Source organism: Mucor velutinosus, assembly GCF_035048745.1.
Source record: "Mucor velutinosus strain NIH1002 chromosome Unknown tig00000165, whole genome shotgun sequence".
Lineage (NCBI taxonomy): Eukaryota > Fungi > Mucoromycota > Mucoromycetes > Mucorales > Mucoraceae > Mucor > Mucor velutinosus.
Genome location: NW_027041913.1, coordinates 72,853 through 100,535, shown reverse-complemented (window position 1 = coordinate 100,535; position 27,683 = coordinate 72,853). Strand labels below are relative to the sequence as shown.

Below are 27,683 nucleotides of genomic sequence, written 5' to 3'. Positions count from 1 at the left end.
GGGGGGGGGGATAATGTCATTCACTATGGGAGAAAAACAAGGGCGCAGAGTTGTATTCATGTAAGATATACGCTTGTAGCAAGAGAGTAATGGTACACTGCCTTTTATGAGCAAATGGGCGTATATATGAGTAAACTATAGTTTGATCCAGAAGCATGGATTCCATACAGGTGCTAGAATTTAATCGGTCATGTCCAATTATCATGAGTAGCAGGCACTACACCTTTACTGCTCTTGATGCATGGTAATCACACATTCCACTTTGCAATACTGTTACAAACTTCTCTTTCTTCCTCATAATGTATGTATCTTGATATTTCAAAACCAACTTTTTAGCTATTTACTCAATGATTTTGTCGTTCTTGTTGCAAATACATATCGTCGGTTTTAGAATTGCAAAGTGCATCTACTACAATGGTAGGTGCATGTATACTTATAATATAAGATACGGCGGGTTGTGCCTACTGATAGTGATAATCCAATATTTGAGCATAGTGTCAACAGACCTACTGCTGCGCATTTGATATGAAGCTTTGGTGCATCACATACAGGCACAAGTAACATCATTAAAGATGTATGGCATTTGTTTATGAGTCTATCATCATAATTTCTCAGCAAAGCATGATCACAGAGCTAGCAAATGCAGCCATCGTGATTTAATAGCAGAGACATCTTCTATTTTCTTACATTTGATAGTATATATGGAAATAATCTGCATAAAACGTATAGATGAGAATCTGTATCTTGACGGTTGATATGTCTAACAAATGGTGAACTTTAGAAAATCATTCTGATTACCACTGCTTCTTGCTTTTAGTGACTCATAAACCAGCAAGCAAGCAAGAATACATTATTTCAGAAACATCGATTTTGCAGCGAAATCTAAATCTCGCCTGCCCCAAGTTTAACAACCATGATTAGGACTAGTACCCAAAATTGTTATCGCTCTAGTGCTACTATTCAAAGGTACAATTGGTTTTCTTCTACTGCTGTTTGTGTGTCAGCATCAACACAATCCTGATGAATCGCATAGACCAGAGTAATTCAGACATTGTATAGTTTGCTTTTTTAAAAAAAAAAAGTACAATCTCAAGATGATGTTTGAATGCAGCGTATCGCTGATACATGTGAACCCTGTTGTTTCATGTCTATGAATGCACATAGCAAGATCTGATCAGCTGTTCTTTTATCATTAGAATCTCTTAACTTTGTTCCTGACAAGGGTCTGGTTATTATACGATGCCTAACATTTACGTCAATGAATGTTTGACGTAGGAGCCTAGATCAAGAGCTGAACCATACAGCGGCCAGAATAATGCTACATCTAGTATTCTATTCCTACAATGCTAATTCATTGGAACAACTTCCTAAGGGTGAGCAGCACAGTGGATGATCCTAAAAGTCACTGCTTTTCATTGTTGACTCCAGCCCAATCAATCTGTGTTGTTCTTCCAGAGTAAATGAAAGAGGAGAAAATATTTTTTGGAATTGTATTTCATTCTATTAGAACCCTGTCAAAATCCCCATAGTATAAAGTACAATGCATGGACCTTTTTCTGTTAGAGGATTTGCATCGATCCGCAATTTCAAGATCCCGTCTAATCCAATATCAGTGCAGAAGAAGACCAACTTGATTGGATTGACGCTCGATGATTTGAAGCAGGAATTAGCAGGGTTGAATCACTCAAAGAACTACTCGGCATTGCAGATTTGGCAGCATATGTATAAGAAAGGGTATACTCGATTTGAGGACATGCCTAATATCTCCAAAGACCTACAGCAAGAACTGAACCACAAATATGAAATCAAATATGGAGAAGTCAAGGTAGATTGCCTCTTAAGCAACCGTACGAACCGCATTACTAATCCAAGCGTCAGTTGGATAAAATTGCACTCGATAAAACAAGAAAGTTTCTGATTGGATTCAACACAAAGCAAGATCCCAGAGCCATTGTAGAAACAGTGATTATACCCGAAGCAAACAGATCAACACTATGTGTCTCATCGCAAGTTGGATGCTCGTTGAAGTGTAGCTTTTGTCATACAGGAACACAGAAATTAGAACGCAGTTTGACATCAGGGGAAGGTTTGTTTATCAAGATGTTGACCATTTGGATTGATTTGGTAACGCATTGTGATGGTAGTTGTGGGACAATACATGATTGCCGCTACTCATAGTGGCGACTTTCCGTTCAAAGACGACAAAAAAAAGATGATCTCAAATATGGTGTTTATGGGTCAAGGCGAGCCCTTGTACAATTGGAAAAATGTGAGCAAAGGAATCAAGATATTGACGGATCCACAAGGCTTGAACTGGTCAAAACCCAAGATCACAGTATCGACTTCGGGAGTAGTTCCATTGATCCCAAAGATTGCAACAGAATTAGGAGTATCCCTGGCTATATCCTTGCATGCGACAAACAATGCACTAAGAGATGTGTTGGTGCCTCTGAACAAGACGTTTCCGCTGGAGACGGTACTGGAAGCGTGTAGGACGTATGCCTTTCACATGGGTAACAGAGGTAGACGGATTACATTTGAGTATGTCATGCTGGATCATGTCAATGATTCGCTGTCTGATGCTCGTGCCATGGTTAAATTACTAAAGCAACTGCCTGCTCACGTCAACTTAATGTAAGCTCAAATTGATGGAGTGCTACATGTCTTTACTAAACGTGCTTACTATAGACCTTTTAATCCTTGGCCTGGAAGTGGGTATGAGTCTACCAAAATGGAGCACATTGAGAGATTTGCACAAGTTGTTGTTCAAGGCGGCGTTCACTGCACGATCCGCAGGCCCAGAGGACAAGATATCATGGCAGCATGCGGTCAATTAAAGAGCTCTGAGGAGAAGAAGCGATTGAAATAAACTCTCCATCTAGACGGGAAACCCTACCTTGATGAAGATTCAATGTGACGTAGAAAAAACTACATAATAAGTGAAATTTTTTTTCTTCTCTTTCTTTGCTATTCTTTTTCTTCCGTCCTTCTTTACAACATAAATCACTGAAGAATGTTTGGTAATAGCTTCAGTCAACCACAGCCTGCTGCACAACAAACAAACAGCTTATTTGGCGGCTCAAGTAGCAACACAACAACTCCAGCATTTGGTAGTCTCTTTGGAGGAGGAGGTGCTGCACCAACATCTACAGCGACGAGTGCTCCTTTAACTTCCACTGCCACTGCAAATACCACAAGCAGCTTATTCTCATCTACACCTTCTACAACACAACAAACACCATCTTTATTTGGAAGCACAGCTCCAAAGCCAACTACATCTCTTTTTGGCGCCTCCACGAATACTGCTTATAACACTAATACTAGTAATATTTTGAACCCTGCATTTTCTATGAACAGCCAACAACAGCAACAGCAGCAGCAACAGCAGCAGCAGCAGCAGACCCAATTACTCGATATCAAAAACTGCTTCTCTGATACCAATATCCCTCATTTCATTGTGAGCCAAGATAGTATTACGCGTTCTAGTGTACCTGCAAATACCTTCTTTGGTAACAAATCAAGAAATGCTATTTCATCTAGTAGTCAGAACGTCAACATGTCGATTACATCCTTTGCCTTGAATGAAAGAAACACAATCTTACCGGGCTTTTTGACAGCTTCCGATACCTCCAACTTGGTAAATGGATTCATCCCTTTACGTAACTACAACTAACTGTTAAGGCTATTAGTCTACAGGCGCCAATAATCCAAGCAAAATCAAGCTGCTAAGCAAGAAAAGAGTACTGGAACAGGAGAACAATGTCAATGATGGGTAAGCATTATGTGGTAGTGGATAGGATGTTTAGCATGTATGCTAAGCAATCATAGACGCAATGTGATTCCCAAAACTTCAAGTCAAGGTGTATTTTCTCAGTCATCGAAACTCACAGAAGGCTTCAATTTGACCTTAAAAAAGCAGAGCGATCGGGATGTGTTGCCTTTGAACACACTTGGGGATGTAAGACTGAATGTCGCTGGCAATGACTATCGAACCAAACGTTTCAATGCTGAAAATATGACCCAGAAGCACTATCTTACCAACAGCAACATTCCAGCAACTGCACCCGAAAGGTAAATTTGTTAGTTTTGTATGTGATAGTAAGGGCTAATGGGATTTGATTTTTGATTATAGCAAACTGTACAACAGACGAGTCAGAGTTTTTGGATTCAATCCTCAGCAAGCCGAGAAGATTATCAACCATTTCACCAGTTTAGGCGATCTTGCTGAACCTTGTACAAGACAAGGAAATTGGATTACCTTTCATTATGTCAACCATGAGTCTGCATTAAGAGCACTCCAAGACAATGGCAAGAAAATTGGCGAAGATTATCTAGTAGGCGTGGCCTGGGATGAAAGTGCCTGTGAAGTCGAGAAAACCCAATTAGATAATCCACCCGACTTATACAAGCGACACAGCAACACTTCCTATAGTATTTTCAAAGAGCCATCTCAACCCAAACCTCAACAGCAACCAACAATACCAAACCAACATCCATCGGCTGAAAATACTCTTTGGAACAAACTAAGAGAGAAGTTCATGGGGTGGTAGATTTGATTTGAATTTTTTAGAGTGCCTGATGCTATATACATTCATTGACAGTTTCAACATTCACTAATAAAATTGCTTTCATTTACTCCTATAATGGTTTGACAAACTTTAAAGAGTCACACAGAACAGTGTTTGGTACATATAAAACGATTGAACCATGTTATTCTATCCCTTTTCTGTAGATAGTCCTCCCTAAAATCGGGCTGCTTTGTATATATACATACATATCGATTTCGCACTCTTCTTTTCTCTTGGTCGCAAAGAATCAATATTTAACATTATGAAGCCAGAAAAGAGCGATCAGACAGATGAGGGCTATGTGGAACAACGATTCGAAGAGCCATTGTTTATGAAAGATTGGAGCGATGATCGTAAAGCAGGCAAGATACAAGCCAATATAAGGCTAATCGATTACAATCTAATGATGAAACTATAGAGTTTGCTTACCAAATACTGCTATGCATACCACTATCAAAGACAGCAAAAGTAGTAGATAGATTAGCACCCTTGCTTCGTCGAGATTTCACAGCAGTAAGTTTCAGTTTTCGCACAAATAGCATGAGATTCACTACTCAGAGCCTTTGCGCAGATACTGCCTTATGAGATAGCAATACAGATACTATATTGTCTAGATCTCACATCATTGACATGTATGTCTAGAGTAAACAAGCGTTGGAATCAGATATGCGAAGATCAGACCCTATGGCGATCTTTGTTTTATGCTTCTGGATGGTCAGCAAATCAGGCTGCTATTGATCGCTACTTATCATCAACAGCAACACCGTCACCCAACGAATCAATTCAACAAATAATGCCACAGAAAACAGTTTCAAGTATACCATTAGCAAGAACAACTGCTAGCTTATATGATCCAGCTGCGCTTCCTACAATGCCTGGTGCTCCAACAAATAGATTGAAGCCATTCAAACGTTCAACAGACCTGTTCTTTGACAAAATTTTACGGCATAATAGCAGCAACAATGCTTCAAGCAGCAGTAACAATACTTACAGATCAAACAACAGACATATCGAGGATGGCGTTGGGAGTAGCAGCGTGGCACTACGACCAACCCATGTGCATCCATCTAGGTCACAGCCTCTGTTAACTAGACCCTCCACTAATACAAATCGAGAAGTCATTTCACATGTTATTGTAGAACGACCCTTTATTAATCGACCTTCGCCGCGACTACATGCTAAATACGATGAAGCTGCTATATATCACTATCATGAAGAATCAGATTTACGATTTATCAATTGGAAGCGACTGTATCGTAACCGCCGTTTGATAGACCACAGGTGGCAAGATGGAAAATGCAAAATGCGGCCTTTCCCACCAACACACCATATTAACGGCATGCTTTTATTTGAAGATGTTCAACACAATAGCGGCATTTATTGTCTGCAATTTGACAATAATCTTCTGGTGACAGGGAGCCGTGATAGGAATCTCAAAATGTGGAATATGAAAACAGGACAACTGATACATACATTGGAAGGCCATACAGGCAGTGTCTTATGCTTGCAATTTGATCATCGCTATTTGATCAGCGGAAGCAGTGACAGTACCTTGATCATTTGGGATATCATTTCTGGTGAAAAAATCAAAACATTAACTGGCCATGGCGAGAGTGTTCTCAACGTCAAGCTACTCGAAAACACCATCGTCAGTTGCTCGAAAGACAGAACTGTGCGTACTTGGGATTTGGAAAAAGGGATCTCGAAATTGACCTTTAGAGGCCATCGCGCTGCAGTGAATGCGGTGCAATTCAAGGGAGACCGTATTGTGTCAGCATCTGGCGATCGTACCATCAAGATATGGGACATGGTATGAGCTGATTTGATGTATACCTGCTAGAAACTGACCTTACCTATTGCATAGAATACAGGAGAGTGTTTGAAAACCCTCGATTCTCATAGCCGAGGCATCGCTTGTGTCGAATACGATGGACAATACATTGTTAGTGGATCAAGTGATCAATCCATCAAAGTCTGGGACGCAATCACTGGTGAATGCATCCATACGTTGCTTGGACATACAGATCTAGTCCGCACATTACAGCTGAACTCAAAGACCAAGACTATCGTGAGTGGTAGTTATGATGGCAGTCTAAAGATCTGGAATTTAGAGGAAGGCAAAGTGACAAGGACATTAAACCAGACGTTGCATGGAAGGTAGATTATTGCATGTTAACCAAATCAATCATTTGGATGCTAACTTGTTTCTTTACAGAATCCTGAATCTACAATTTGATTTTAGCAAAATTGTGTGCTGCTCAAATCTCGGTAAAATTGTCATGTACGATTTTACGCATGGCATGGATACCCAATTCCTATTGTAAATTTTCACATACCACTAATAAAGCAGTATACCGCACTATGTATGCACGTTCAAAGTTGATTCTTCTCAATTGCCACTAACAAAGTGTTAGCCTAATCATATTCGTGGTGGATCCGCATGAATTGTGGATAGACTTGATAGTCATACATACACCAATCTACACATCTTATCATACTTAATGCCTTCGTAGTAGCCATATAATATAATGGTGTATTTTGACATTGTCATACAATGTATGTGATTATACTCGATTAAGTTCAATCAAAGCCTACTTTTTGTGCCCGAACTCGGTATTCATTCTAGACATCATGTTAGATTTGCAATTTAAAGCATGATGATGGTCCCTTTACTTCAGAGCACATTGAGCGACACGCTACTAACAGTTACGTCTTGATAATGCCGCGTGCATCATTTTTGAAGCTATGATTAAATAGAGAAATGTTAAGCATTGGAGCAAGGGAAGATATCAAAAAATGGTCTAAACACACTACATTTTGTAGAATTGGCAAAAATGCGCGGTCGGGGAATCGAACCCCGGCCCTTCGCGTGGCAGGCGAAGATTATACCACTTAACCAACCGCGCACCTTTGTTTTTTGACGTCTTGTGAGATACATATAATAGGTAGAGTTAACAAAAAATAGAGTGTAACTAATACCTAGTGATTATGTTGAAAGATGTTGTTTATTGAATGCATTTACAACTTAAATTTATTTTATTTCTACGATCGATAACTACTTAATCAATGGGACTTTCGAGTAGATATAGTACTTGATATAGCAACTGATAATCAGATCAATGCCTGCTATCGGTTTCCAGAACCTTCGAGTATACGCTAGCGCCTTTTAGTCGTTTTCTTCAAATCTGGCTTAAATCTAAATTTAGGCACGACATAAAATCTCATTTATTTTTTGCCACAACTGGTAGAGCGTCCTAAGTAAACTTGATTCTTATTAAAGCCGCAAGTTCAATTCTTTGCATCTAGTTTTTTGTTTTTTTTTTAACTCGTGGTGGTAGTGCTTGTAGATACTTTACCTTTACATTGTCAGGAACCAGATATGCACAGACACTGCGTGAAATCGTCAAATCAACATTGGGTCGAGTTGGTGTTGTAAACAATAAACAATTATTTTCTAAATCAACATTCACCCATTGTTTATTCACACCCTTGTGACGAAATGCAATGCAATGCAAAAAAATGGGCAGTAAATGCGAATAAAATTCAAATCAAGATGTCAAAATTGATTTATTTCTACAATTACATGTTTTCTAAACGATGGAACTCCTTGGCAGTGGCTAGCCATCGCTGATCAGCTAAAGAGAAAAAAGCCATGAAGGAGACAAGGCAAGCGTCCCAGATGTGGTCCTTGGCGTTATTCCATGACTTGAAAAACATTTTACAACAGCAGAAGATGGTTGATAATCGATAAGGTAGGTTTTATTCCTTTACTTGGCAACGAATCTGTGTTGATAAGGTCTGATGGTTTTCATCAATTGCTTATGGTGAAATGCTGCTGCGTTGAGTGATTTTTGCTCTTTGGAAGCGAGACAATGAACGCTGAATGCGTAACACACTTGCATGGTCTCTACCTGCTTCCCTTCAAGTTCGGTCGTTGGATAGTTGGCAATAAGCTCGTCTACATCTTCCAGTAAAAAATTGAACGTGATCAATAGGTCGTTTCTTGTTCTTCTCAACAGACTCATGGCCTTTTTGATCAACAGCTTTCTGCGTTTCTGAAAGTTGCGATTGGGAGCGTAGACTTGAAGTTCCTTGACCTTTTTGATCGAGACCGACGCTTGTTTTGCGTTGCTCTCCTCGACATCTGATGCTGATGCTTGGTTTGCATCGTTGGCAACAAAAGCTTCCTTCTCAATGGAGGGCCCATTAGTATTATTTACTTCAGTAGCTTTGTGTTTGGTGGCCATTTTATCCTTATTATGCTGTATTTCTTAAAATATTGAAATGGATGAGGCTCCTTCCAACTTTACTACAAGCTCATCAGTGGCAGGCATCCCTAGAGCAACATTGTAGAAACCTGAGTCAAAGTTACACAGCTATTGTGTTTAAAGTTCGAAATATATCCATCAGCAGAGATGATGGCAACATCCTTGGTTTGAGCGTGAGTTGTCTACATGCAATTGCATCAAATGAAAGAAAATTGTCCATCCTCTGCAAGCACTGCAAAGCGTCATCGTATTTTGTATCTTAATCTCTTTGGCGAAAAACAAATTAGTGTACTCCGTAATGTTACCTTACCTGCCAACATTAAAGTATTTTTTCAAATAAAAGTCTGATTGAATCTTCTCTTTCACAACAATTACCATGTGCTACACACCAACAGCCAAACAAGATACAGATGATCTTAGAAGACTATTTGACAATGTCAGTAAGCTTGTTAGAAATTATTCAGACCAACGCCAAGAGCAAAATGGTGATATTGCTTGCTTGGTCGCCGGCCATCTCGTTAAAGAGAACATGGCTGATTTTACCATCAAAGTTGCTCCTGCCAGCAGGAAAAGAAAAGCAATCAGTGGCTATGACATGTTCAAGCAAGAGATGATGCTGTAGACGAGTGAGGTGTCCTCTACTGCTAGCAAGGGAAAACCCAACGATTTACAAAACTTGATGGCCAAGTATGCGGAAGCCTGGAAGGCGCTCAAGAAAAACAATCCTGACAAGGTCAACCAACTAAAGTGGAAAGCCGTAGAAAAGACCAAGGCTAGGGATGCAGAGCCCATTACTACCGGAGGAAGACTCGAAGTCTACCATAATGATTTGAATACCATCACTAACAGCCTCGTAGCGATGCGAGACAAATACAATTTTCATGCCGTCTTATATCATTATACAGAAACTGATAACGACTTTATGTATCCCAGTGATATTTTTTTTTAATTCCAGTAGGTAATTCAATGATCTGTGTTATTCTGAGAGAGCTAACAATGTTTAGAAATTGCCTCTGACAATGTGGATTCCGTGCATAAAGTATTAGGACATCCACTGGATTTAGGTTTGCTAAAGACGTTTATGAAAAGTAAGTGGACTTGACTTGAAGCTGGTCAACGATTATATCAAACCCTAAAATTCAATTAGCAACGTCTGAGGCCTCATCCGTCCCATCAAGTCCCACTGCTGGAAGTCCTGTCCAGGAAGATTCGGCCTTAGGCGTTCACGCTGATAGAGCTGAACGTCTGCCTGGTTTGCCTGCCTCTCAGATGGAGCCACTTCTTTCGAATTTGCTTCCCAACGGTAATGCTCCTGCTCGTTCTGCTCTTGCATCTACGTCTGCTACTGTTTTTGATAATGACAAGGAATCACTGTTGAAAGCGGAGTGCCTCAAGGGTATTCGTGAGATGGCTACGCAAATGACCTGTACGTGTATTTGTTCTTAATGATTCTGTTACAGTTCATCTAATTGTTGATTATTTTTCATACATTTAGCGGCCCTGAGATACTCACAAGTTCCTTGGGCTGACCTGCTAAAAAATAAGCATGGCGAACTTCATCTTGTCAATTGGTCAGAGTATAAGCACCTAGATACTGAGGTGGAAACGTCTCCTTTCCATGAACTAACTAGGATGACAAATTTGGATAATTTAAGTTTCTGGTATAGAAAGCTTGTGTATGAAGGCATGAAAAATGGTCCAATAGCCATTGTACGTAGACATGAATAAAAGGAAAGTCCAAGCGCAGTTGGCAATGTACGCACATTGCCCAACTTTACAACATGATCTACATAATTTCCCTGAATGGTATCGTAAATTCATATCATAGGCTGTATTAGAGCGATACATAAGACTTATTTCACCGCGTCTTTGTTTCAAGGTCTCAAACTAGATAATGATTCTTTACAAAGGTTCAAGCTAAAGATTAATTCTTTACAGGGGCTCAAACTAGAGGTTGACTCAATACAGAGGCTCACACTAGAGATTGATCCATTGGCGAGGCTCAAACTGAGGATTGATCCATTGCAGCGGCTCAAATGGCAAATAATTACCAAAAAAGGCAATTCTTTTGGCTGTGTTTTCTGTCAATTACTTGACTACAGATTGGTACAAAAAAGCAATAGTAAATGTACATTCATATTTATGTAGTATTGTATATATTGATTACAAGTATTATATTCTGAAAGCATTTCAAATTTAAGTGAATAATGAAAGAGAAAAACGTATAAAAATCTTCTTCCGATTTTTAATCGGAAATGTTGTTAGGATATTATATATTTTTCTTCGATTTTAAATCGAAAGATGGAGTTAGTAATAGGTCGAGCCCATCAAAATACTTGTAAGATCAACTTCTTTCTTTTCTGAGCCTTTGAAAGTGTGTAGGGACCATAAATTTATTATATTATGATATCAAGATCTCTCTCTTCGATTAACAGGATTCATGGCTATATTACTACCAACAAATGCATCCTGCTCTTCATCTACACCCTCCTCGTCTGCAGGCACCTGAATATAAGGGTTATCTGGATATGGTCTAAATTTGTAGCCGATGAAGATGTAAAAGAGGAATGTAGCCACCTCATTGACAGCCTCACCAGCCCAAGTGACATATTGAAAAGGCAACGAAACCTGAAACAATTGTACGACGATTCGTGTAATATAGATGTAGACTAATGTCACGACGTAAAACGACGACCAGAGTTTGTACTTGCTCAAAATGTCTTGTTCTGCTCAACATGTCAGTGAACCAAGAAAGCGGAATCTCTATAACCAAGTGCTTACCTTTGCCATCCACTGAAGTTGCAGAGGCTAGATGTTTTCTAGTTTGTAGGATAGTCCAGAGGATGATGCCACAGCTAATCATATCAATCAGTGGTAACATCAGGTTCTATTGATTAGTGCTTAGTATAAATAGGTAAAATCCAGGAACCAGATCAAATTACCCAAAAAGACCAATCTGCCGAGCCAATTGCTGCTTCTGTGCCTATGGCTGATGCGACATTTGCTAAAACTTGTAAGGGTATAATAATCGAAATGATTTTCTTGTCTCTGGACGACAAAAACGGTTTGATGAACATCCACCCTGATGCCAAGAGAACTAATAATACGTATTAGCTTTTTCTGTCCTTTTTTTTTTTTTTTTTTTCCCTGCAAATCCTTGTTTACCAATAATCAACAGACTTAAAATTCCTTTTATACTACATGTAATACAAATCAGCATATGAAAAAATAAAAATAACCATGACGTACCCAGCAAATACATAGTATCCAATCTTCCATCCTTCCGAGAGTAATCCCAAGCGCAAATAGTGAAATTTTACCTACATAGCCAAGGTTATAAATGAGCATCGCATTATTTGTTGGACCAAGACAACTTACGGATTGTAATGCCTTGTTGATCACAATAAAGAACAATAGCACAAGCATGAGCCAATGTGCTCTGAAGATTCTCTTGTTCTGTTTGAATATCAATCGACTGCACCAATATGCAGCAGCCAATAAATATGCAAATGAGGCCAATGCATAAACGTACGGTAATGGAATATCACCAGCTGATAGATAGTTTCCATTGGGATTCACTTCGATTACTGATAACTACTCATGTTTTCATTATACAGGCAGACAGGGTATTCATGTCACTAATTTACCTTGAACGAAACAGCAGCGTCTTTGCAACTAATGTATAAAACTTGCCACAATCCTTCCTCCCCTTCACCGACATCAAATGTTTTAGTCCATCTAATTTCAAGAGGAAAAAGATGAGTAAATCAACTACTTCTTGGGCTAAACCATCCATACTTTGTCGATGTCAACTCATCTGGTAATATCTCTACAATACTAGCTCCATCTTTAACTTCGTCACTGATAAAACTGCTGTTCAAGAAGCATTCATCGTAATGAATAGGTGTGTCCATGGGCGAGTAATCAACATCGTATTCATCTTCCAGTATCCAGCCTTTTCGAATATAAAAGGCAGCTATGCCATCCGACTGTTTGTTCCACTGGTGTATAGCATTAAATGCTGATTGATGTATATTATATTTCTTACTTACTTTGAGCTCTTGTAATGTCAAAGACAATTGACCTCCTTTCAAGAAACCAAATTCTGCGACTTCAATTATGGTGCGGTCATCATCTTCAATGGTGAGTTGAGGTGTAGCATATACTAGAATCAGAGACACTATGATCAGACATATAGACTGTTTCAAGACTGATAACATTTGTTTATGCAACTGTTTGGGAAAAAAGATTGAAAATCAACTAGTAAATGATAGTTTAGTAGTTGCCAAGGATGTACAGGAAGAAAATGTGCAATAAAAATCACTATCAGATTCCAGCTCAGAGCAGGGTTGTCCAGAAAGGTTTAGAATCGTTGGTTCCTGGCAAATACTATGCTGGTATTTTGGGCTTAGATTACAATAGGATATACAGTATAAGTGTTTATTTGTATTTATACGAAGGCGATATATTTATAAGGAATATACAAGGGGATTAAAAGTGATTTTGATTATAAGAGGGCTCGGGATGAGGCATGTGTTGAGGAGTAGGCATTGGAGAAAAGGCTTGATGTTGATGAGGATCAGCAGCATATTGGCCAACAGGCTGATCAAAGCCTGGTGTGTAAGATGTTCTATTGTGATTATAAGCATCATAGTGATCACTCATGGGGTCAACAAATGGAGATTGATGGTGTTGTTGTTGTTGTTGTTGTTGCTGTTGTTGATGTCTGTGGCTGTCAGAGAATGGATCTTCCTCGTCCTCATCATAGACTCTACCACTCGCAGCAGCATACCCGCCCATTGGAGCTCCACCATGACCATATTCCTCGTCCTGTTGGCGTTGCTCCTCCAATTTGGTTTGCTTGTTCAAGCGGTGCTCATTCAATCTTTGCTGGATCAAACTCTTTTCCTTCCAGAAACTGACGCCAGTGATTGCCAATGTTACTAACCATAAAATACAAGTGATCCAAGCAAATGCAGCAGTTACTTTAGCCAAATTGCACTAAAAAATGCGATTAATGACAATGTTACAAAACGGGGCAATACCAAACAACATACCTGTGTAGACCATGCACTAGTGTAATCATCTCCATATGTTTTAGTTAAATCGGGATTCAATGCACAATTGCTTGCGTTATTTGAATGCACAGTGATGGCGATACCAGCAGTTGCCCATAAGAAGGTGTTGAAACCACAAAAGATCAAATTTGTTCTGTTCTTTAAGCAAAACTTGCCAAGACGCTTGAATTTGTTGTGTTTCTCGTACATCCAGGGAAAGTAGACCAGCAAGAATGGCACAGGCAAACTCACGAGTGCGACGAATAACGTGTAATTAGGGCCGGCAACACCAGCACCAAGGTAGCGTGCTTCTGTGGCGATAAGTGGAGCCACAACAGCAATAGTCAAGATGCCACATGCGCCCGTAACCAAATGGATAATCTTCTTTGCGAGCTCAAGCTTGTCTGTAGTTTGCTCGGAGAGGTCAACAGGTACATCCAACTTGTATCCTGCCATTGTATTGTGTTTGATTGAAATAAAGATAAACGATTAGGAAAAGAAAGAAGAAGAAAAAAAAGTTCGAGATGGGCTTGGCTTTTCTCTCTTTATTTTTATAATGTTTTGGGCCTAGTTACACATTTTATGGATTTGGTTTTCTCAGCCTCTCGCTAGTCGTCGAATATAGACAAGGATGATGTCTTGTTGAACAATCCAAATATTAGGCTGTTTCAATAGGCGATCCAGCTTTTTGAACACTTTTTTTTTTTTTTTTCATATCCATATCTCTGAAAAGCACCATGGCCTTCACACTAGTCGCTGTACTGTTGCTAGTTTACAGTCAACTCGTCTTGTCATTCAAGCAGGGTGATTCTATACCTCTTTACTACAACAAGGTTTTTTCGCTGCAGAATCAGCTGTCATATAGCTATCAATCACTCGGCTTTGTCTGCCCAACCACGTTTAGCAGAAAAAAGAGTTTGCTGGTGTTTGACCAAGATTTCAGAGGCGACAGACTTGTGCAAAGCAACTACAAGGTACATTTCCTCGGTCCAAACCCATCAGCCCATGTACTGATCGTCGCCAGTAGATTAACTTTCTCGAAAATCAAGACTGTAAATTGCTCTGTAAGCAATCTTGGAGTGTGGAAGATGCTATCCATGTGGAAGAATTGATCTCCAATGACTACATGGTAGAGTGGTAAGTTGGAACGTACTTGCGCCTAGCCAAGCAGCTGCTGATAGTAAGCAGGGAATTGGATGGGCTGCCAGGCGCAACTGTATCGTATACAAATGAAGCCCCTGAGCACAATTATCGAATTGGATTTCCTTTGGGTTTCAAAAAGGTAAATTAAATCATGATCATTTGCCAAGAAGAAATCCGAAATAACCACCTTCTTTATTAGGGCGACAGCACCTTTATCAACAACCATGTTATATTTCAGATTCTCTACGCAGCAGATAAAGATCGCTTTGGACACTATGATATTGTAGGATTTGAGGTGTACCCTGATTCGTAAGTGGTGTAATCTAGTACTTGCACATGTGTCTTAATTCCAGTGACAGTATTGCTGAGGGTGAATGCACCAAAAAAAATGTGGAATACGAGTATCAGCAAGTAACCGGCAGAAGAACACAAGTGTCATTTTCGTACTCTGTTCAATGGAAACAAGCCAAGGAAAACACTCGCTGGGAGGCCTTCTTGATGAAGCCAAACCCTGACAGACACTTTTCCTCCTTGTTGAATGGCGTCATTGTGGTCATGATTGTGTTCGCCATCATTGCCATCATTTCCTTAAAGACAGTGCACAAGGATGTCGGCAGTAATGGAGAAGACAAGGATTTCAAAATCTACGACGACGCTGATGATTTTGTTGGCTGGCGATTGATCAACAGAGATGTGTTCAGAAGACCTATTTATGGAGGGTTGTTGACCCCAATTATGGGATCCGGCATTCAGCTACTGACTGTTGCAGTGGGCTTGCTTGGTAAGGAAAAAGATGGGGCTGACTGGCATAATGTGCAGAGACTGATAGATACATAGCTTGTTTGCAGTTTGGCTGGTATCATCCCGCTCAACCTGGATCGTTGACTCGCTGGTTCACATTCTTGTTCTTGTTGGGTAGCTTGCCAGCTGGATACTGGAGTGCTAGAATCTACAAGGTCTTCCGTGGCAAATCCTGGGTGCTGAACAGTATTCTTGTAAGTGTTTGTCTATGCGGTCCCATATAAGCTGGATGCTCACCATGATTGACAGACAGCATTTGTTGTGCCCAGTGTATTTGTGATCATCTTGTTTGCCACTAGCATAATGAACTGGACACAGCAATCATCACTCGCCATCTCTTTCTCCGGATGGGCTAGTTTGATCTCTATTTGGCTATTCATCCTGACACCTTTGACATGTATCGGTGCTTATTTTGGAGAGAAAGCAGAACGCATTGAACAGCCATCCCGTACCACACAAATTCCTCGCATGATTCCCAAGAAACGCTGGCATCAATTAGACGTTGTTCACATTCTTTTGGGCGGTATTGTGCCATTTGCAGTTGTATTTTTGAACTGGCATGAATTGCTGCATTCAGTTGCCAAAGGCGAGTACATCTTATCCATCAATTACACCATCTGGACATCGATTTTGCTGTTGATCTCTACTGCCGAAATGACCATTGTCTTGATCTTTTTACAGCTCTGCAACGAAGACTATCACTGGTGGTGGCAATCCATGATGATCGGTGGTTCACCTGCCGTGTACATGCTTGCCTATGGTGTATTTTATTACTTGCAGAAATCCAGCATTCAAGGCCTTGTTGGGGGCACTATTTATCTGGCCAACTTATTGATTGGATGTGGTTTGATCGGCTTGTGTACAGGTACACTTGGGTTTGCAAGTTCATACCTCATTATTAGAAGAATGTATAGCACTGTAAAAACAAATCATTAGATGCCGTATGTTGGATTCTATGTGAAATAAAGGAAATGGGATGTTCTCTGTACAAGTCGCATGGCTTTAGTGTCGTGGTTGACCACATTTGGATCGTCCATCTCGTACTGATTAACTAGCTGATGATAATCAATTTGGAAAGAAAGAAGGCCCAAACAAAGCCAATTATCTAATCTATCCAAATTTAAAGATAAGATGTATTTCAGGCCGTGGCTTGTTGTATGTATGTATGTATAACTGTTGGTTCTTAGGAGAGCTCTTTCTCCTTGGTTATCCTTTTCTTTCGCTCCTTCTACTACAATGAGTCTTCCTACACCAATCCACGCACCTCATCATACATCCATTCATACCATGTCTCTGCCTAAAGTGCCATCATTTGGCCAATTGGAGAAGCTGCAGCAACACACACCAGTTACTCCTTTACCGAAAAGACTGCCCTACACAAAACCATCCATCTTTGAAGTCGTGCAGCGTATACTCAAAGACCTGGACGGCCGTGATAAATCAATGAAGATTATTCAATACATCATCAAGATCCTGCTATACCATCACTCCAATACCCATCAAAGCGCACATTTAAAACAATTGACAGGTTTAGCATCTCAATTTTCCATCACCAGTCAAGTGCTCTGTTTAGGTAATGCAAGTGGAGATGTCAGGCAACTGTTTGCCACCAAAAGAGACCTGCCTAAGCAGTTACTGATTATAAACAGCATTGCCAACGCAGTATCTGACGATATCTATTGCTTACATCGCATTGGAGTCTTGCCACACAAGGCGTGGGGCCATTATTCTGAAATCATTTCTGCGCATTGTTGGTTTCTGAGCATCACTGTTGGACTGAACAAGAACTTTGAGAGTATGTGCAAAGCAGAGGTATATGGTACACAACAAGAACTGAGGCTAGCGCAGATTACATTGTGCAAGTCAGTGGCCGATTTATTATTTTGTGGTAAGCTACAAGTCGAAAAGAGTGCTGATGATTTGATTTATTTACAATGTGTCATGTTAGGTTGTGATGTATTTCATCTTCCCTTTAGTAAAGGGATTCAGGCATGGTCAGGGTTTATCAGTGGTCTACTTGCTGGATATAAAGTGTATAATAGGGTACAGCAATAAAGAGAAAGCGAATTAGTGTCTTCTTTTGGGTGGTTGCTGTGGGTGTATCATTTCGTTGAGGGGTAGTTGATGCTGGCTCAATAAAATAGGCGCTGGTGATTTGAGTCGTTCATGCATTTCGCTCTATCAACGCAAGATTAGTATAGGTGGTTTCTGTTCCATGGTCGACTCTTCCACTTACCACTACAGTGTTGTTCATGTTTCGAGGATGTGGTAGATCTAATCCCTCGGCGGAAAAGTCATTCCAATTTCTCCAGTTGATGGTGATGGGATTGGGTTGAGGGAAATGGGATAAAAAGGACATGATGACATACAGTAGGCCTGTCGCTAGTACTAGTGTACCTACGACAATGTTGATAATGCCTGTATCGAGCACTAGACATCCAAAGCTAAAGATATAGTCAGTTTGCATTCAAGTCGATGTGAATAAACCACTTACAATATCATCGTAAGGCCTCTTCCTCTGTATGTCGATAAAAAGTAAAAGTAGGTCGACGAGAACTGGAATTCCCGCATTTCATTTACTACCAAAAGAGCAGCTATCACACTATGGGTTGTTGAATGATTTAGCATACTACACATATTCCATCAGTCATGTACATATTTACATGCCGTAGATGCCCATCACAATATCTGCAAAATTGCCTTGAATACATTTGAAAATGACAGCCGTAATGATCAGCAGATAGAATACGATATTGATACCATTCAAAGCTAAACAAACAATGTGTTCCACTTTGGATCTTGATATCATTTTATTTATAGAGTAGAGGAGTAGGTAAACGAGAGGAAGAAAGAGGGAATAAGCATTATTTTCTACCAACAACAGTGGTTCAATTATATGTTCAATGAAATGTTATTGTCTTTCTAAAAGTAGGAATTGGCGATAGTAACACAAATGATCAAAGTTCATTTTCTCCAGTGTCAAGTTTGTAATCCACTGCAATAATGGTATATATAATCTATGTACAATGTCGTATCCTCTAGTCATCTTGTTCTGCTTGTAAATCAGCTAGCTCCTTTTTCTTCTTCTCCACATCTTTTGTAAGCGATGCAATCAAATCAAGAGTCTCTCGAATCTTGATTTGTAACAGCTCGTCGGTCGCATCCTCATCTAACACGCCTTTCTCCTCCAACGCTTCGGTAATCGACAGTGTATTTTCTACCTTGTGCTTGAGTTGCTCTAGTTGACGTTCTGATTGTACTTCTTCTGCTTTCAATTCATCCAGTTCCTTGTTGATGGTTTCACTCTTTTGCAGTTTCTTGTCGACGGCGCGCAGCCTACCTTGCACCATATCGTAATTGTCATTGAGGCCTTTGATTTCTTCTTTCACAAGTTCTAATCGTTCGGTTACTTCATCTAGTGATGTGGCCGTGTCTTTGGGAGATGATCCAGAGCTCATACTAACAAAAGCAAAAAAGGATGAAAAGAGAAGAAAAGAAAAAATGAGGGTCAAATGTACCGCAGTCTTATGTCTATGGAGTGTAACTGGACTGCAAGAGCTATACGGTATAGGATCAATGTAATTCAAGTTTACCTGTCTGTGATCATGTTTACGCGAATTGTTGACAAGTATATTCCTATTAAACTCTTTATATCAAGCACTCTGCCACTCACCGGATACTCATCTCATGCTAAAAATACAATCACACTCTGATTAAGCTCATTTGTGGTGGCACTGAATTGCCAGAATTTGATACAATATACACTATGAACGAGGCGCAGTCTAGTGATACGCTGGAGAATCAGAAGAATCATTTCATTTTAAAATTAAAATGTTGATTCCTATATAAAAGGCTGCCTGTTTTCAAGGCACTAGTTTGATCGCTCATTCCTTCAATCTCCATTGTATGACCAAATTTATTCGAGTGCATTATTTGCCATGGCACAGTGCTGTGTTCGTTACCATTGCTAGTTTAGGCGTTCTATTTGGATCTCTTACATGTCTTGTGCTTTCAGCAAGTAAGAAAAACTGCATATTAGTAGTCGCATTTGGCTGATCTGTAGGTACAAAACAGTGGCAATCAACGGATTCCTAACACAGGGACAGTACCCATCCATTGTAATGGCTCAGGTAAGATAGAAACATATCCATTGTTTTTGATAGCGTGCTTACAGGGCTACTACGCAGGAAGCGATTATACTAAGTATGGTCGTAGTGCCCATGGGTTTCTCCTGTGTATGCAGTTCCAGCAATAATTCCTCTAACGATAGATCGGTGCTGCTGGTCACTCAGTTTCCACTACCTTACATGATCTTTGATCTGTTTGCATTCATCTTTAGAGTGTCCACTACTGGATTCTATCTGAAAGAGCAGTACTTTGAATATTGTAAGCTGCGTTGTATGCTTTCTAGATGCAGAAAACTCATTCCATGCCTTCTGATAGACAGCGAAAGCAAGCGCAATGTGTATGTCGTGGAGACAAGCGCAGTGTTAATCATGATATTGCTCTGGCTCCTCAGTTTTCCATTTACGTTTGGGTTTCATACACCACTGTTTAAAAAGAGAGCAAACGATGCTGATCCAACACCAGAAAAGCTGGATTACACTGCCAAACAATATATTTTTGTCGCTTTTTTGATTACAGTTGAAAGCTGGAGAGAAAACACTGTCAAGGATGAGGAAGGCGGTGCTGCTGCAGTACCTATGACCTGATGACGATGATTTGTGGGTCCTGAGCATCCAGCCATATATTTGTATAACAGCCTTATTAGTAACACACATCATGGTAATATAGCGATACGTTTATGAGATTACGGTATGAATAGTATCCGACACAAATATCGATTATGTATAAATAAATAAACTATATCAAAGTACTCAGCAATTCGTGAAATGGTAGCATATACGCTGTTGTTAGCAATGGCGCACAGTGTTGCTGCTGGTCTTCACAAGGAAATAGATAGATTAGCCTTATTATCGTAGATTCCATCTAGTGGCCCTGTTGGTATAAGTGTGTCGCCATTTCCATGTAAAAGTCTATTGTATCAAATCTGGTTTTGTCTATAAAAGGTCTTGTGTGTTTCCATCTATATCTGAAAGAAACAATGTCAATAATGAAACACAAACAATCATGCCGCTTCTAACCTTTGTCCATTCAAATCCCAATGATCCGCCTGCAATGTCTTGATATAAGTACCCCACTTGGCACTTTCCACGCTCACGAGCCCATCATTCATACCCTCCTTTTCCTTGATCCACTTGGACGGCAAATTCAGTAACGACCAGGCAGGAAAAGATGCGTTTGCTCCATACGAATAATAAGAGATGCTTGGATCGTTGGGTGTATTTGGGTTAAAGTAGTTTTTGCAATAGTCCGTGCTGAGGTTCGCATAAGCTTCTGTATCCACTAATCGAATCAACTGTTTCATGACTTTGGGTGATTTGGCAAACTCTGCTAAAAGAGACCAGCTCAGTGATGATGTAAGGGATGGCGATGAAGTATTATTGGATTTCTCTAGTAATGTCTTTTTCAATTCAGGCGATAACAGCTCTGGAGGTACTTTTTGTTGGTTGATCTTCTCTATTGCTGCCACTAATGCACCAGCCATGCCTACACCCACATTATCTCGAAACCAATCCATGACAGGCGATCCTCTGTGTGGCGTTGATATTGTGGTAAGCGAGCTGATCTTGTACGGTCTGTCCGGTATATGTGAGATCAAATATCGACAATCCAAGCCGCCCTATAAAATATGGATCAATTCACAACATCTGGTACAAACCCACAGCGACATTTACCATTGAATGTGCCACAAAATTCACATCTCTCCCATCCAGTATTGACTTGAGAATAGAGTGAAGTGTATGTGCTCGATCCCAAATACTGCCTGTGGAAGGTACCTTGGTAACAATAACTTTGGCACCGAGTTTAGCCAATTCGGTTTCAATGCCACCCCAATATTGAACTTGCAGCAGAGGCAGTGCATCGGGGCCCAGCTTGTCGAAACCATACAGCCCATGACATAATACAATGGGCGCTCGGGGAGCAACATAATGCGGTGTAACGGGCATGCTTAAGCCAGAGGTAGCCGATGCCGCCTTTGCTGATGCATTTACTTTGGTGGCGCCAATGTTGTGGATGATATCGGTAGCTATCTTATCTCTATCGATGCGACGAGGATAGAGCACAACAGGCTGATTTAGATCAATGTCCTCGGTGCTCTTTCTGTTGTTGCTGGCTGCTGCTACACTGCTTGATGTTACATGTGCTTTGCTGAGGATGGTGCTTTTCAGCTGTTGAGTAATGTGGGATAAAGACAATAAGGTCATCAAAGTAAATAAAACAGAAAGTGAAAAGAGAGAGAGAGGAAAAAAAAAAGATGCGAAATATGAAAACTTCCAATCAAATCTAGAATATATTTCTGTGGGGTCATAAAGGTACAAGAAGTGTAAAGAACAATACCGAAATGAATGACCATATTTGGGCATCATCGGCTGTCTGAGAATTTGAGTGCACAGAATGTTACGAGTTTTTTTTTTTTTTTGGTATATAATGGTTGTGATTTACCCCAACCAGGACCCTTGTTGGGTTCTGAATGAGTCTATCGTAGCAATAGCAATCGCTCATAAAGGTGATCTTTCGCTCCTCACATACACTTGATTGACCAAATCAAGACATGACAATGAACAAGGGTAAACAAAAATGGGCTGTCTACGAGACCCGCCAAAACACGCTTTGGAAGTTTCAGGCATTGAATTATCCCATTTGCTAAATGTTTAGAAGCTTGTCATGGGAACGACGGAGGACATTGTAATGGATCAAACGTCAAGCGAGAGTAAGATCTCATGACAGGTTTTAGAACAAAGTGTATACAATGGTCTAAAATCACAAGATTTCCAACATTGCGATTACTATGAATCAGCAAATCAGGGAGAATCAAGGTAATCATTCACTGTTGACAAGAGAGAACAGCAATTTCAGCATCAGTTGGGCTCATTCCAAGGGGATCTATGTCTGCCTTTAGCCTACAGAATAAGCATGCCACACAATTGCTTATAACATTGCTATCAAGTCCTGCTTACTTGGTCAAGCCGAATCATACATCTAAATAGTCGCTAGACCTTTTCAAATCCTCAATAAGGAAATCCTTACATATATTTCGATAGTAAACCACGCTGACTAGTGTTTTCAAGTATAAAGCCACTATAGCCGATCTATCTCGCTACGCTCAATGTCGGCGTCACCCTGTGGCCTCTTGAAAGACATTTTAAATCAGATATGATAACATTTAGGTATATCAAGTAGATTTTAAACAATCAATGGTTAGTTGGTAAAAGAAAGGTTATATCAGAGCCATGAGGAGGAGAGGAGGTATCTCCCTCAGCATCCTTTTTGCTTACACTGATATCAAACAAAGCCTATTGTTGGGACAATGTGAAAAAAAAAATTCAAATTTTATGCAGCATTTGTACATCACAATCGTCATTTTCTGATAATAGAACTGTCATATCACTCGCTGCTGCTGATTCTCTTAATAAGATGGCGGCATAAAGCTGGTCATAAGTAAATACAGGGACTTGTGTAAGATCTACAGCTACTTTTTCGAGATATTGTCATTGCAAAAAGGCACCTTCATGAGGCAAAGCTCCCCCAAAAAAGTATTTGCGCCAAGCAATTGTCCTTTCATTTCCATGATCCCCATTTAATCAGCATCGCAATCATCATTGCCATCAACAGAAAGGTATTTAGGTCAGCCAGCAGCAATGCCGCCCGCTAAAATCGATTCAAACTCAATTTGTCTTTTCTGTTTAAGATTGGCCAAATCTTAAAGATTTTCGACTCGATTGAACTATTTTAGCCCATTCGACTATATAAATTGTGATGATCAGCCTATGCTCCTTAATACATTCTTGAAGCATTTTTCAAGGCGCTTCCAATGGTGCTAATTGTAGTAGGTGCTTTGAATGAAATTATTGAGAAATCTGGTAAAATATGAAATGAGGTTTTTAGCGAAAATAGCCATATTTTGCATATGAAAGCCTCATAAAAGTGGTTTCAGAGGTTGCTTTGGATCGAGAGAAACATTTTGATTCAATATATACCATAGTAAAGGTCTTCATTTTCAAGGTGAAAAATGCGATCGTTTGATTTTCGATGAAAACCATGAGGTACCCCTCATGCTTTTTGGTCGATTTTTGGCCATAATTTTTTTTGGCTCAAAAAGTTGAGCAATGCTGTCAGCAAGTAAATGCTAGGTCAGAGAAATTGTTTAGTGCTATTCTGGCGGTCTAAAACGACTTCTAACGTGAGAAAACACTACTTGAATGCACCCAAATTTGGCTGTATTTTGCTTTCTTTCTGATAATAGCAAGTAGTGTTAGTGTGCTACCTTCCCGCAAAAGGATTGTTCCCATTGATGCAAACATGAGACATTGTAAAAGAGTCAGATCAACAACTATAGCTTATTTACAAAGTTTTCTTACATGAACAATACAAAGTTGAAGAGTCTGTCTTGATATGATATTCAATTACAGTACTTTTAATCAAATAGATTGAAGCGGTGTGCTCACGCTACGCTCAATCTCTACCAGCGTCGCCCTACTGATTCTGATCCATGATATCATACAACCCCCCCTTTTTCACAATAGAGATTTCAGTGTAAATCAGTTGAAGTTTCTTTGTAAGAGTCTGGGAGAGGAGCCTATGTGGCACCAACAGAACTTTCTAGAGCTCATGCCAAAGGGCTCTTGATTATCAAAATTGGTCTCATATCTGTTTATCGCTGTTTGTTTACGCGAATGATGCCATACAATAAATAATCAGGTCAAACTCGGCACGGATCTTCAATAGTGTTCAAAACATCCTGAATAACGTTATTTCAGGTAGAGGGTTTTGGTCGCCGCAATCACCAATGTGTGGATGCACCATTGACAAAGAGCTCATTCATCCTATCCGTGTATCTGAAAATCGTACACAGGTTACATCAGCCGCTGAAATGCATTGAACAGCGGCTCTTTCAACCTCGAAATGCGATCCAATGCCTCATAAATCAAGCAGGCAGTAGCGAATGTGATGATTGGAAACACGCGTGATACTCTAACCCAGGGCATTCTGATTGGCCATAAGAGGGTAAAAAAAAGCCTGTTGCCTGAGTTTGCCTCGTTATCACTCTTTCCTCTTCTTTTTTCCTTTTTGAAAAATTCTATCTTTACCATGTCTGAAGCAAACATGGACTTACCAGCCCTCTCTGCTGATGAGTCTGCTCAGTCAAGTGGGAACATGACTGATACATCCATAAGCGAACACAGGACATCTACATTGCCCCTTCCTTCTTCTCAGCCTGTTAAAAATTTTACGCAACGTATGGTACCTAATAGTTTATCGTTGCAACAGCAGCAAATACAACAACAACAACAACAACAACAGCAGCAGCAGCAAATGCATCACCAACAACAACAGCAACAGCAGCAACAACAGCAAATGAATCAGCAACAACAGCAACAGCAGCCAGACTTCATGGATCAATCCTTCTTTTATGGCCTCGATCAGCTAAGCTCGGATAATCCCTTGTTTTTCATGCAACATCAGCAGCAGCAGCAGCAGCAACAACAGCTACAGCAACACACAGCGTCCCTGTTTGAAGATCACTTTTTGAAAGAAGCGGCTGGCCATGATCATGCTGGTTCCTCATCTTCAGCAAACGATAACCGAGGAAATGTAAATGCATCATCCACTACGTTGGCTCAATCCATTGCCACCAGCATGGAGTCATTTCAAGCAGCTGTAACTACTTCTGTTGGCGAGCAACCTCCTTCTTTCTGGACAGGACTGAATAACGTGAGCCCAGCTATTCTGATATGCAAGTATATAAATCAGGGCTAATAATTCGATTTTTTTTTTTTAGTTTATTTCCAATGTAACACATAACAATATATTTCCAACATTTCCCAACATTGCACGAAGTTTTCAAGAGTATCTAGCAAACCATCCTGTGCCCTTTTTAAGCTCATTGTAAATAGCTCTCAATTGAAATTGTTTATGAAAGAGTCGCTCATGTTTTTGTATTATAGCAATGCACCCACAGCGTCGCCTATATCATCGCCCATGCCGCCGTCGTCTATGGATTTTGATCCCATGATGCAATTCAAGCAAGAATCAGAGCGATCAAATACGGGGTACTGTGCTCACTGCTCAATCATACAACCATCAAATGCTAATATTTTGCTTAGGCTACAAATCAGAGTACTGGGTGTTCCTCAGACAGGCGCAAAATCCAGAGTCGAGACACAAATCAAGCTTTGCATTCAATTAGTAACAGATGGAGGAGACAAAGCACAATGGTGGTCTCATCTCAAACTACCCGAGAACATGGTGACAAAGGACAAGCTCAAGAAATCCAACAACAATAGCAATGTCAATGAGAATGGACTTCCTGTCAATCCAGAGAAAGCACTGTATCTGCAAGCCAGAGTGCTGTGCGCAAGTGACCCAACCAAGAAGGTTGTTACTTGTTTAGGTTGTATACAAAGAGAACGAAAACGATCTCAGCGAAGAAAGGAGAACAAGCAGCAGCAGCAGCAACAAAACAATGACGAAACAGAGGATGAAAAAACAGAGGACGACCAGTCACTTGTGCTTGATGAGGAGAGAGTATTGCTCTTCAATTGCTCAGAAGTCGTGGATTTCAGTGCTGGTGACACTATATTACCCACTCGAATCACATGTTACTGTAGACATCATAACGAAAGATTAGGCTTTTGGTAAGTCTGGGTGTCAGTGCCGAAATATGGAGAGTGCCCAACTAACCTTACCATCAGTATCTACTTTGAAATGCTGGACCATACCGGTAAAAAGGTAGCTGAAGGCATTTCGCCGCCCATTATGATCACAGACGACCACAAATCAAATAAAGTCAAGGCTGGATTGAAGAGACGTCGAGCAGAAAGTGAAGTACTGCCAGAACCCAGAATTCCTTCACTGAGCTGGATCAAATCATCATTGCCATTTGGTGTCGGTGGCAGTAACACTATCAAATCAGAACCAGCGCCAGCACCCACAGTAGCAGGCTCATCTTCTGCAGCCGCATTATACCCAAATACTCAAAACAACTTTCCTATTTCATCATCATCATCGACGGCATCTGAGATGGAGGACATGAAGTCAGTATTGAAATCAATACTAACGTCTAGTGTCATGCAGCAACAGCAACAGCAACAGCAACAGCAACAGCAGCAGCAATATCTCTATAATCTCACTGATAACAGCAACAACAACACCAATCACACGCAACAGCCTGCCATGAAGAGACTGATTCCAAATGAGGCGCCTAACAGTGGAGGCATTGAAATCACAATACTAGGCACCAATTTCCGCCCTGGCATGACAGTGATGTTTGGAGACACACCTGCTACAAACATACAATACTGGTCTCCCAACACGCTCATCTGTACATTACCACCCGCAACACAGCCTGGCGCTGTTGTTGTTTCATTCAAAGAGGCTCCGCCCACCGATAAAAGCGATGTTATGGTATTCACCTACCTGGTCGAAACGGACCGTGCTTTGATGGAATTGGCATTGCAAGTGGTTGGTATGAAAATGACGGGTATCGTTGAAGATGCTAGAAAAATCGCCATGCGTATTGTACAGGGCAACAACGGCAGCCATAATAGCAATCAGGCGGGCAGTAACCAGTTTAAAAATGTGAAATCAGAGCCATAAACACCATTAGAGTACATTCTTGCATTTAACCCTCCCTCCTCCTTTCATTGTATTTTGTCGCATTTCCGTTTTTCAAAAAAATAAAATAAAATAATCATTTGGTGTGATCCATCTTTTTTTTATTA

At 40.3% G+C, this 27,683-nt stretch overlaps 14 protein-coding genes and 1 non-coding gene across 15 annotated transcripts; 8 read left to right on the top strand and 7 right to left on the bottom strand.

Annotated features, from left to right (window-relative positions):
* Positions 1-1,540: 1,540 nt before the first annotated feature.
* On the top strand, positions 1,541-2,869 carry ATC70_002965 (uncharacterized protein; the record flags this gene model as incomplete). Its single annotated transcript, XM_064822334.1, has 4 exons — positions 1,541-1,825; positions 1,879-2,086; positions 2,145-2,634; positions 2,689-2,869. The coding sequence occupies 4 exons, from the start codon at positions 1,541-1,543 to the stop codon at positions 2,867-2,869; spliced, it is 1,164 nt and encodes a 387-aa protein (XP_064678934.1).
* Positions 2,870-3,013: 144 nt separating this feature from the next.
* On the top strand, positions 3,014-4,550 carry ATC70_002964 (uncharacterized protein; the record flags this gene model as incomplete). The annotated part of the gene is made up of 4 exons (XM_064822333.1): positions 3,014-3,637; positions 3,690-3,772; positions 3,829-4,071; positions 4,133-4,550. 4 exons carry the CDS (start codon positions 3,014-3,016, stop codon positions 4,548-4,550), a joined length of 1,368 nt encoding a protein of 455 aa, XP_064678933.1.
* Positions 4,551-4,830: 280 nt separating this feature from the next.
* Positions 4,831-6,892, top strand: SFP1_2 (Transcriptional regulator of ribosomal biogenesis proteins; the record flags this gene model as incomplete). Its single annotated transcript, XM_064822332.1, has 5 exons — positions 4,831-4,930; positions 4,987-5,081; positions 5,140-6,378; positions 6,433-6,725; positions 6,784-6,892. The coding sequence occupies 5 exons, from the start codon at positions 4,831-4,833 to the stop codon at positions 6,890-6,892; spliced, it is 1,836 nt and encodes a 611-aa protein (XP_064678932.1).
* Positions 6,893-7,403: 511 nt separating this feature from the next.
* On the bottom strand, positions 7,404-7,474 carry ATC70_002962. Its single transcript has one exon. It is a non-coding gene; the product is annotated as a tRNA-Gly (tRNA).
* An 861-nt stretch (positions 7,475-8,335) lies between these two features.
* Positions 8,336-8,815, bottom strand: ATC70_002961 (uncharacterized protein; the record flags this gene model as incomplete). Its single annotated transcript, XM_064822331.1, has 1 exon — positions 8,336-8,815. The coding sequence occupies one exon, from the start codon at positions 8,813-8,815 to the stop codon at positions 8,336-8,338; it is 480 nt and encodes a 159-aa protein (XP_064678931.1).
* Positions 8,816-9,212: 397 nt separating this feature from the next.
* On the top strand, positions 9,213-10,282 carry ATC70_002960 (uncharacterized protein; the record flags this gene model as incomplete). The annotated part of the gene is made up of 4 exons (XM_064822330.1): positions 9,213-9,386; positions 9,459-9,768; positions 9,841-9,924; positions 9,984-10,282. The coding sequence occupies 4 exons, from the start codon at positions 9,213-9,215 to the stop codon at positions 10,280-10,282; spliced, it is 867 nt and encodes a 288-aa protein (XP_064678930.1).
* Positions 10,283-11,245: 963 nt separating this feature from the next.
* On the bottom strand, positions 11,246-13,056 carry URA2_1 (Carbamoyl-phosphate synthase; the record flags this gene model as incomplete). Its single annotated transcript, XM_064822329.1, has 9 exons — positions 11,246-11,562; positions 11,618-11,723; positions 11,779-11,933; positions 12,002-12,033; positions 12,086-12,156; positions 12,215-12,430; positions 12,484-12,574; positions 12,635-12,837; positions 12,889-13,056. 9 exons carry the CDS (start codon positions 13,054-13,056, stop codon positions 11,246-11,248), a joined length of 1,359 nt encoding a protein of 452 aa, XP_064678929.1.
* Positions 13,057-13,327: 271 nt separating this feature from the next.
* On the bottom strand, positions 13,328-14,349 carry ATC70_002958 (uncharacterized protein; the record flags this gene model as incomplete). Its single annotated transcript, XM_064822328.1, has 2 exons — positions 13,328-13,837; positions 13,894-14,349. The coding sequence occupies 2 exons, from the start codon at positions 14,347-14,349 to the stop codon at positions 13,328-13,330; spliced, it is 966 nt and encodes a 321-aa protein (XP_064678928.1).
* A 281-nt stretch (positions 14,350-14,630) lies between these two features.
* Positions 14,631-16,773, top strand: ATC70_002957 (Hsp7-like protein; the record flags this gene model as incomplete). The annotated part of the gene is made up of 7 exons (XM_064822327.1): positions 14,631-14,867; positions 14,921-15,030; positions 15,082-15,175; positions 15,236-15,345; positions 15,396-15,817; positions 15,874-16,031; positions 16,087-16,773. 7 exons carry the CDS (start codon positions 14,631-14,633, stop codon positions 16,771-16,773), a joined length of 1,818 nt encoding a protein of 605 aa, XP_064678927.1.
* A 300-nt stretch (positions 16,774-17,073) lies between these two features.
* On the top strand, positions 17,074-17,892 carry ATC70_002956 (uncharacterized protein; the record flags this gene model as incomplete). Its single annotated transcript, XM_064822326.1, has 2 exons — positions 17,074-17,725; positions 17,786-17,892. 2 exons carry the CDS (start codon positions 17,074-17,076, stop codon positions 17,890-17,892), a joined length of 759 nt encoding a protein of 252 aa, XP_064678926.1.
* A 12-nt stretch (positions 17,893-17,904) lies between these two features.
* Positions 17,905-18,646, bottom strand: ATC70_002955 (uncharacterized protein; the record flags this gene model as incomplete). The annotated part of the gene is made up of 4 exons (XM_064822325.1): positions 17,905-18,015; positions 18,074-18,281; positions 18,332-18,439; positions 18,501-18,646. The coding sequence occupies 4 exons, from the start codon at positions 18,644-18,646 to the stop codon at positions 17,905-17,907; spliced, it is 573 nt and encodes a 190-aa protein (XP_064678925.1).
* A 229-nt stretch (positions 18,647-18,875) lies between these two features.
* ATC70_002954 (uncharacterized protein) lies at positions 18,876-19,295 on the bottom strand (the record flags this gene model as incomplete). Its single annotated transcript, XM_064822324.1, has 1 exon — positions 18,876-19,295. One exon carries the CDS (start codon positions 19,293-19,295, stop codon positions 18,876-18,878), a length of 420 nt encoding a protein of 139 aa, XP_064678924.1.
* A 747-nt stretch (positions 19,296-20,042) lies between these two features.
* Positions 20,043-20,549, top strand: ATC70_002953 (uncharacterized protein; the record flags this gene model as incomplete). The annotated part of the gene is made up of 2 exons (XM_064822323.1): positions 20,043-20,223; positions 20,281-20,549. The coding sequence occupies 2 exons, from the start codon at positions 20,043-20,045 to the stop codon at positions 20,547-20,549; spliced, it is 450 nt and encodes a 149-aa protein (XP_064678923.1).
* A 277-nt stretch (positions 20,550-20,826) lies between these two features.
* Positions 20,827-22,166, bottom strand: CHT2_1 (Chitinase 2; the record flags this gene model as incomplete). The annotated part of the gene is made up of 3 exons (XM_064822322.1): positions 20,827-20,929; positions 20,982-21,580; positions 21,636-22,166. 3 exons carry the CDS (start codon positions 22,164-22,166, stop codon positions 20,827-20,829), a joined length of 1,233 nt encoding a protein of 410 aa, XP_064678922.1.
* A 2,884-nt stretch (positions 22,167-25,050) lies between these two features.
* On the top strand, positions 25,051-27,558 carry SGD1 (suppressor of glycerol defect; the record flags this gene model as incomplete). The annotated part of the gene is made up of 5 exons (XM_064822321.1): positions 25,051-25,674; positions 25,742-25,848; positions 25,908-26,012; positions 26,067-26,597; positions 26,655-27,558. 5 exons carry the CDS (start codon positions 25,051-25,053, stop codon positions 27,556-27,558), a joined length of 2,271 nt encoding a protein of 756 aa, XP_064678921.1.
* Between the last annotated feature and the right edge of the window lie 125 nt (positions 27,559-27,683).